The 9,815-nt window shown below is 45.5% G+C and overlaps 1 protein-coding gene across 1 annotated transcript; it reads left to right on the forward strand.

The window, feature by feature from the left end:
* Positions 1 to 1,048: 1,048 nt before the first annotated feature.
* On the forward strand, positions 1,049 to 9,098 carry trappc14 (trafficking protein particle complex subunit 14; the record flags this gene model as incomplete). Its single annotated transcript, XM_079295426.1, has 11 exons — positions 1,049 to 1,489; positions 2,585 to 2,668; positions 2,879 to 3,011; positions 3,297 to 3,383; positions 3,472 to 3,592; positions 4,272 to 4,419; positions 5,059 to 5,120; positions 5,285 to 5,457; positions 8,375 to 8,517; positions 8,617 to 8,816; positions 8,930 to 9,098. The coding sequence occupies 11 exons, from the start codon at positions 1,049 to 1,051 to the stop codon at positions 9,096 to 9,098; spliced, it is 1,761 nt and encodes a 586-aa protein (XP_079151552.1).
* Positions 9,099 to 9,815: the final 717 nt, after the last annotated feature.

The raw sequence follows: 9,815 nt of genomic DNA on the forward strand, positions 1-9,815 counted from the left end.
TGACTCCACTAACATCTCCTTGATTTTGTCGGGGCCTACACATGTGACTTTATTCTTTAAATTTATTCTCAGAGGAAAATACTTTTTTTTTTGTTTACCCTACTACACTGATGTTTATGAATGAACTTCAAATAGCTAGCGTGTTAAGCTAAGCCAGATCGAGGGAGAGAGTGGAAAGGAGAGTGGAAAAGCACATCTCGATATGGCTTCATAATAACAAGCAACTTTCGACATATATTGATGGTTAAGAAAAACAAGCAGTTTAAAATATTATTTGAAATATGTCACTATGGTTGAAAACAATGTAGGAGCCGGCTAATGAAATTGTGTGTCCCAAATAACCCAACACATCCCTTGAAAATAGTTTTGAGTCAGCTAAAAAAATAAGGAATTCAGAAATGTATCATATGTTGGGTTTTCTTTTTAATTGACGACAACAATGTGATCACAGGGTAAGGAATTGCTGAATTTAGCCAATTATACTAATATGTTATAATTACATATTTTGAATTCTGGACTTGTTCTCTTTTAAGCATTGTAATATTACTACTTTTGCTCAAGAATAGAGTTCTAATTCCACCACTGGTAATATCACAATGCCACTTTGAAGCCAGTCTGACTGTATTTGCGATCTTTTTTCATCTGTGATGTCTTATATAATCGGTGTATTTTTGTTTATTAATGGTTTAGTTGTGTTTTACATTCACTGTGCTCACTTCTTTTGTTGGTTAATTGCGGCTCGGCTCTGTGTTCTGTCGTCTGGTGATTGATTAGTGTGGTCTGGAAAAATATTGTTTTCGATTAGCCGCCCTGTTTGTTTGTATTGCTACGGAAGCTCAACGGCGAAGATGGCTATCAATGACTTCGGGATTACTTTAATCCTGTTGTTTACGGTAGTAAAAGTGTTGGACAGTTTTAGCTAGACAGTTTTATTTAAAACTGGCATACGGTGTTTTTCATTATATATGAACATACCGTGGCACTTCAGCCTCGTGCTGTTTACACCGCAGCAGATGGTAAACAGCATAGTTACGTTACAGTTGCGGTGATGGAATCACAATGCGAGTATTTCATGTATTTCCCTGCCGCTCCGATATCGAGTCTGTCAGACCCGGCGGACTACGCGACTCTTCCGCGGCGAAACCACGTCTACCTCGGGGAGGTCGTCCAGTTTCTGCTGGTCCTGCGGTCCTGGAACACGCCGGGGAGGAGGGATGACAGCTCCGGTGTTTTACCTTGGAAGGAGCTCGCGGGCTCTCTGTCCGCTCTGGCGAGCGCTTGCGTCGCCGAGAGGCGCGAGCAGAGACCCGGCGGCGAGTACCAGCCGGACCGCCAGAGCACCAGCAGCGAGGAGGGAGAGGAAGAGGAGCCCGGAGAGTCTGGAGGAGAAACACCGGAGAGCAGCCGGACTTTCACACAGTGCAGCCCGCATCTCATTCACAACAGCTCGGCCGGTGGTGGGCGACAGTCTGGGAGGGAACCGGTGAAGGTAAGACGGAAAATGTACGAGTGGTTAAGGTATTAGGTAAGGGTGCTCTTCACTGTATTTACCATTTAAAGTCCGTATTAAAGGTGAACAACGACTTGTAAATGACTTGGAGGACATTTTGGATAACCTTTAAAACTCACTGCCATCACCTCTTATTGTATTGACCTGCCTTCAGTGAAACAGGAAGTAACTATCTATTTCTGGAGGTGGGGGAAACCAAACCACAGCCATTCATACACTTCCTATCTCCACTCACCTGCATTCTGCTGTTTGATTTGAGCAGCCTCTGCCTGCGTCACTGCCTGATCTGTGCAGTGGCGCTTGTGCTCCAGATGTGTCCAGACCAGGTCAGGTCTTCAGGGGCTTTAATTATACCAGCTCTAAAAATGCTCTCCTAACTAAATGACTAAAATGCTGAATAATAATGACATAACGTTACAGAAGAGCTGAACTAGTTGACCAACAGAAAGTAAATTGGCGACAATTTTGATAGTGGATTGATAGGGGGTGCGCTGGTTGCAAACAAAGTCAGATTGTATAGAAGTCTATGAGAAAATGACTCTACTTCTGTCTTGATTTATTCCCTCAGTAAACATTGTAAACATGAGTTTATGGTCTCAATCTCTAGTTTCAAGTCTTCTTCAATACAGCATGATGTTCATTTAGTGAATTATGGTCCATTTAGAGTCAAACAGACCATAAAGCACGGGACGCTTAAGGGCGGGCTACTGTGATTGACAGGTTGCTGCCGTATAGAGCGTCCCTACGTCACTCCTCCGCCGTCCAAATATGGTAACGTCTGTTCATTGGTTGTAAAAACCCAAGATGGCAATGGCTGCATTTCAAGATGGTCAATGCGACAATCTCAAGGCTTCAAAACTGCTGTTTTCAAACCAATGGGTGACTTCACAATGACATTTGAAGACCCTTTGACTCTCGGAAAACTGGAATGGGAATTGGACACTTCTTTTAGTCATCTTACAGACGCGCCCTGTTAGACTTTCTTGTCAACGATCTGTTTGCTGATCTATTCCACATGTCGTCACCAAAACCAACTCTCTGTCTTTAATCTCTCAACATCGTGTCCTCCTGCAGTCTGCTCTGGTGCTGGAGGACCAGGTTATCTTCAGTCTCACCGTCTCTTTGGACAAGCTGCCGGTCAACACACTGAAAACCAAGGTCAGACACATCTGCATACAAACACAGGGTTGGACCACATGTTTGTCAATGTTCCGTTTGTGGTAACTATTCCTCTGGTGTCTCTGGTTGTGTTCGGCTGTCGGGGGTAAAGTTGCACTTCAGACCTGTTTGAAACCATCCATGTTGGAGTAACAACCTATCAGGAAGACAAAAACATCGCCTAAACTTTCTGCCCCTCTGTGCTGTCAGATCGTAGTGACCGTGTGGAGCCAGGAGGAGGAGGAGAAGGTGGAGGTGAGGGAACACGGCTACCTGACTCTTCTGCAGCTCCGGAGCCCGATGCACACCTTCAGGAAGGACCTCAGCACCTTCAGGACGCAGGGTACACGTTCTCTGTTTCTCTCAACGGCAGACATGACACACGGCCAGCGGCGGCGCCCGTGGTGTGACGAGTTGATTCAACCTAGCAAAGTGATGCCATGTGAAACACTTTTCAGATTTTTTCCCCCGCCAATGTATGACTTTATAATATGTTTTTTTCCACATAGATTTGTGAGTTTTTTTGAATAAATGTACCACTTTTAATCTAAGAATGGCCTCATTTTTAACACCTGTAGCGATGTGCCGGGTTTTAACCACTGTGACTGTGTCCTGTTTCTGTTCCCAGTCAGCACCATCCTCAATGTTCTTCCACCTCCGAGTGTCCAATGTCAGCACATGGCCGTCTCTGGGAAACACCTGACTGTCCTCAAAGGTAGACCATCAGTACACACACACAGATCTTAAAACATACACTCCTTGAGTTTTGCCAATGTCTCTCCCCCCCTCTTGTCTCTCCTCAGTGTTGAACTGCTGCTCTCAGGATGAGCTGTGTGTCAGAGATGTGAAGATCCTTCCTAACTATAACTCGTCCTACCTCCCCATGATGCCAGACGGCTCCGTTCTCGTAGTCGACGATGTCTGGTAAGCTCTTAATGTATACTCTCCGATAAAACCATCGGTCCATAAGCAGGGAGTTTGTCCTTATCTGAATGATACGGAATCTAACACCGCAATCTAAGGACAGAGGGTGAATGCTGTACAGATTGCTGAACAGGCTCCTTGAGGCAAATGTGTGATTTGTGATATTGGGCTATCTAACTGTAAGCCAGGAATTTAGTTGCGTCATTGGGGGCTGGAGTACAACCCAGTCTGCTTTCACTCGAGGCTCTATCTTGTATTATCGAGTGACGATTAGATGCGAGCAGCTGACTGGAAACTCTGAGCTGTACAATCTTCCATTTGATTGCATCACAAGCTTTGTTTTCTGGCTAATAATTTGCACAACCTTTTGTTTCTCCACAGCAGGTGACATTGGTTGTATTTGTTCTCAGTGTGGCTGGTGGAGCGAAACATCAAAGAGGGTTTCAAGTTGTTCAATACTTTGGTTTGTGACCAAAAAACAAATGACATTCCCATCAGCCTCAGCTGTGTTTAGAGCTAGTTAGCAAACACTAGCATGCTTACATTAGCTCTGCAGTAGCCTCCTGTCATGCTAGAGCAGCGCACCACACCTTCACATTCACGTGCTGTATGTGGTCGAATCAGGAAGTGTGTTTGGTCTCCAAACAAATACTTCTTTTGTTTCCACTTCCCCCTAAAGCCACCAATCCGCCGAGGTCACCGTGGCGTCGTTCTACCGGATGGACGGCGAGTCGTCGCGCTTACCCAGCATGCTCGGCGCCCTGGAGGAGCACAACTTCCTGTTCCAGCTGCAGCTACAAGACAAAGCGGAGGAGGACTCCAGCGAGGTGAGAAGGCAGCGTGGAGGCCGCTTCCCTCAGGTCAACGATCACTTTACCAGTCATAGGGCATTAATGGCGGGTTTGAGTTGTGTGAGACAGGTTTTGTCTTGATACATTTCAGACTGTCTCACACTGACCGAACAAATGTAGAATACGGGCTCCTTTTGTTTTACCTGATCGACCTGACGCTGCACAGCGGCCATAGCTTCCTAAGTTAAGCTGTTGCTCCCAGAAGTTTATACAGTGAAAACATTAAGTAAATTAAAAGCAGGCAACAGATTGTCGGCGTAATAATGAAAACGGAACAGTTTTTTTTAAATAATAATAAGTAATCTGCCTCTGGCAGTGTATTTGTTTTAGGTCGATGATAGTTGGGGTTTTGTATTATTGTCTTTTGGGACTTCACAATGCTTCAAATTAATTTAAAGGTTGCTTCAACCAACTTTCCCCAAAGTCATTTCCAAAAAAAAGGCTGGTTATTGTTTTTCAATCCACATTTTGTGCTTTAGTGAGTACGTGTGTCAGCAGGACGGTGTATGTGGGAGTGTGTGTGATCATGTTGATGACAGTGTGTCTGATGTGTTTTTGTTGGATTTAGTTCATCATGTGTCCTAATACATTTATCGTACATATGTGTGTCTGTAGGGTTTGGAAGTCCAGTTGGTGGCCGTGTTACAGTGGTACACTCCAACACTGCCTTTAACAAGGTAACTGCTCCTCATCTGTTCAACATTTGGAATGTAGGAGAATGTAGATGTCTGAGCAGGAACTGTACAGGTGGAAGTGATTCAAAACAAAATGCTGTTAACAGTATTTGTTCCACCTGTGCTTTTCCTGCTGTGACCAGTCAAAATGTTTGCTCTCCCTCCAGATACATCTCCAGTTGTTACTTGTTGCCCAGTATCCGCTTGGACCGTCCTCTGCTGGTGATGACCGCTTCCTGTCCCCGCGCGGTCAGGCCTCTGGAGCACTTCTGGGTGAAATACACCCTGCTCAACAACTTGCAGGACTTCCTGGCCGTCCGTCTGGTCTGGAATTCGGATGGTGAGTAGCAGACTTTACCGTCACACGGTCCCAGCCAGCTTTTTTAGTTTTACTGTGCAGAAACAATTCAGCTCATTACGTTTTCTTGGGATTGAGTGATTTTGTGTCACTCTCCGGCACAAACTGTGCGACGACATCATCAGAAAATATGATTGAGAGTCAAAAAATGACGCCATCATATATTGTGCTTTAAAAAAACAGGAGCTCTTATACATCTGCATTTGAGTGCGTTACGAGCAGTGGAGGACGCGGACAGGTTGCTGCTGGTAGATATACTGCATGTTGGTGAGCTCGTGAGAAGCAGCTGAGCTCGACGAGCCGATTGCGGACAGGTGAGTTCGATGAGAAGAGCCGGGAGACCACGCCGGCACACAGACAAAGCGCAGAGGGAGAGGGACGGATATTCAACCTTGGGTTCATAATGATACATTTGTTCCAAATATTTGAATCTTTTGGTTTATAGCCACATACCTGCAAAACTGCCCTTCAGTCATAGCTGTTTCGTGCTCATTAGCAAATATTAGCATGCTAACACTCTACACCAGGGATTCCCAAAGTGGGGTGCGCGCACCCCTGGGGGTGCGCGAGCTGCCTCTAGGGGGTGCGCGAGAGGAAAAGTGTAATGGCGTCTGATGGTGTAATAATATTAAATATTTAAAAAAAAATTAATTTTAATTTAAAAAGTGGGATTTTTCACAAATAAAAACATGAATTATAAAAATCCCCTTTGTAAGATTTAAAATTAAAAACGTACAATTTAATAAATGCACTTGAGCTCCTTCCGGCAGTCTTGCCGCCTGCCGCCAGTGTACACACTAGCCAGCCTAGCTTGTGCAGCTAGCGTCAGCTAACAGCGAACTTCATGCATTCAGCAACATGAATTTAAATTTGCTAAACTGGCTGAAATCGGGGAAACTGTCAGGTGGGACATCTGAAGCTATCAGTGGTAAAAGAGGAGAGGGACAGAGAGAGAGAGAGGAATCGGAGGCGAGGGGAACGGAGAGGTGCGTTGGGGAGAGACCGGGAGAAGAAATCGAGCCAGAGTCAGAGGAAGATGAGACAGAGGAGACCGAAAAGGAGGAAGGGATAGCACAGCCAAATCGTGAGCACATCGGCCCATCGCGGAGTCAAGGTGAAAAAAGAGGAAACGAGAGTGAGCATCAGACTGGGAAAAAAAAGAGGAAATATGATGAAAAGTATCTGTGTCTGGGCTTCACTTGGATTGGCAACGCAGATTGCCCAAAGCCACAGTGCGTGGTGTGCAGTGAGGTTCTGGCTAACAGTCTGAAGCTCTTATTTACGTCACCACCTGAACACCAAGCATGCCAGTGCAAGTCAAAAGCCCCTTACATTGTTTATATCGAAATTGGAGGAGTTACAAAACAGCCAAAAACAACTGCAGTCTCATTCATGTGTTGGTCTATAAATGACGCACTACGGGCTTCATATCTGGTTACAGAATAGCGAGAAAGGGGCTACCGCACACAATCACTGAAGACGTGAGCTTGCCATCTGCCAGAGAGATGGTGGAATGTATGATTGGGGAGAAAGAAGCAAAAAAGTTGGACATGATCCCGGTGTCCAACAACACTGTGTCGCGCCGCATCGATGCTTTGTCCGAAGACATCCTGGCTACATTAGTCGGTCATCAATTGTAAATTAAATGTGATAATCTGCCTCTGAGCCTGTGCGTGTGTCCTCGCATCCGTATTGCTCTTTAAAAGTGACGCCTTCACTGAAAGTTATTGAAACTTTGTTGCAGTGTTTCAGGGCGTTTTCACACCTTCAGTTCGTTTGCTTTGTTGCAGTTGCTCCTTTGTTCGGTTTGTGTTCACACTGCAACATTTAACAGCGGACTAAATGTTGTAAACTAACGCCACGCGCGAGCAAACTGTTCTCTCATTGGTCAGATTTTTATGCGGCTGTAAATGGGCTCTGTTGTTTTTATTGTTTTTTTTATTAAGGGGGGGGGGGGTGCTCGAACCCGGTCGGGATGTAGAAGATGTAAAACTAAAAAGTTTGGGAACCGCTGCTCTAAACTAAAGCCCCTTTCCATCTGGATTTATTCCTCTGGTGGAGGTGGGATGATTTTACTTTTTTTGATGATTATTTTTTTGCTGCTTTAATTTTCACCACATCCGGAGTGTCAATTTTAATTTTCAACCATACCTCGGTGATAATTGCAGCCATTAGCACCCACCATTGGTGGCCGTACACTGAGCGACGTCTTTGTATTTTTAAGTGAATATTTCCCACAAGAAGTGCTGAGTGATTTATGTGTGAAAATGGAGGAAGCCAAAAATCTCATCCGATGACCAACATATGGCCATATTTGGGAGTCACCAACGCGACTGTTACCTTAGCTTGCTAGCTAGCTAGCTAGCTAGCTAACTTAGCTATATCCATGTACAAATGTAACGTTTTCTTACCTGATGTGTTTTATCCGGCAACTCTTTTCATCACCCGGTATGAAACACACAGGCATCGCAGCTTCTGAGAGAGACGTCATATTTGCTACGTTGGGTGTGTCGTCTTTCTAATTACGTGTCTTATACTTCGACAGTCTTACAACAAAACGCAACGTTCTTGATGTGCTAAATTATCTTTTACATTAACAAACAATGCAATTCATGTCAAAATTCAAACAGGATCAAAAAGTTAATTGTTTCTCGCCGTTGACGTACGTATATATATTTTTACGAAGTAAGGTCCCATGGTGGTCCACCGGAAGGGGCGGGACTTTTCCTCTCTATAATGTGGCATGAACAGACTGCCGCTGATTCAGCAAGTGTTCGTGAAAAGTAGCAGAGCTTCCTTTGACTCATCTGGTTTCCTATCTTAATCTACTTCCACTTTCTTTCTCCCTCCTCTCCCCCATCACCTGTTCCCTAACTCCATCCATCCATCCGTTCATCAGCTGAGAGAGGAGGCCAGCAGCATCACAGGGCCCACCCGGCAGTGGTGTGCCACTCTCCCCATAACAACCTGGGACAGTGTAGGAAGGGCTCCACCCTCTCCTTCACCGTGGCCTTCCAGATCCTCAGGACTGGACTCTTTGAGGTAATGCGTGGTTCTTCCGATGAATTCAAACGGTAATCAGTTAACTGACAAAAATAAACACAGTGACTCTCCCGTCTCGCCTATCCTCCACCACCGTAGTTGAGCCAGCACATGAAACTGAAGCTCCAGTTCATGACCTCGGTGTCCACTCCCCCCGTGGAGCCTCTGTCCCCGATGAGGAACTCTCCATCGCCATCACCATCATCCGGCCCCGCAGCCAGAGAGCTGCTGGACAGACACGGCCTGGGCCGATCTCAGAGCTTCTCCCACCAGCAGCCGTCCAGGTCAAACCACGTCAGGTACGCAGGATGTCCGCCAGCCGTGTTTGTGTAAATGATGTTACCACACAAACATTATGCAGACATTTACAGACAGACCTACACTTTCCTGTCTTAATATCCGCTGGCTCCAGGTCAGGCAGCGTGATGGTGCACCGGGCCGCCACCCCTCCCGTAGGACCTCGGATTGGCAGAGGCCTGCCCCCGCCCCCCGACCACGCCCTCATCTCACTGGACAAAATAGCCAAGAGAGAGTGTAAGGTGTTAGTGCTGGAACCAATCCAAGAGGCTCACGGCAGGTAAGAAAACAGCTTGAACGCTTTTAAATCGTATTATGAGCTCTCAGTTACAAATATACAATGACAGTGGTATTTCTTTACATTTCATGAGTCTAGTCAAAGTATGGAGGAGTGCGTTGAAATTGGTTAAGCTTCTGCAAAACCAAGTTTCATGTTATTTAGGGATCTGGATTATATGTATGAAACCTTAATAAGTAGTATAGTACATACCTAAACGTGCTGCAACAGACCAAAAGATTTCCATAAGGAGAAACGGGATGGAGCTTAAAAAACAATGCCAATTCAGAAACTCAAGGGCCTTGTAACTTCAATTGTCTTGTAAACTAAGACGAGGCGATGGGACTAAGGTGTCCTATCGCCTCTAGCATTGAGACATTCCCAAAGATACACAGCCCTATATGCCATTGGTCAAATTTGTGTGACAATGAACAAGCAGTTCCCTCTTGCACATACTCATACATGCGTAGAACGCTCAGTTATGCTGGAAATCATTTGTGTGAAATGGGCTTTTGTTCATATTGGGACTGTTTGAAAGCCAACCAAACAGCTGCATGAGTTAAACTTACACTTGCACCATGTTCGGACTCATGTGGATATGTTTCAGAAACGCATGTTGCTCGTGACTCCTGGACAGAAAACTGAAAACTGCTTCTCCTCAGATGACCTGGAGAGGAAAGCTTTGACTGAAGACGCACAGTCCATCTGTTTAGCCGCCAGAGCC

The sequence above is a fragment of the Melanostigma gelatinosum genome (genome assembly GCF_949748355.1).
Source record: "Melanostigma gelatinosum genome assembly, chromosome: 23".
NCBI classification, from domain to species: domain Eukaryota; kingdom Metazoa; phylum Chordata; class Actinopteri; order Perciformes; family Zoarcidae; genus Melanostigma; species Melanostigma gelatinosum.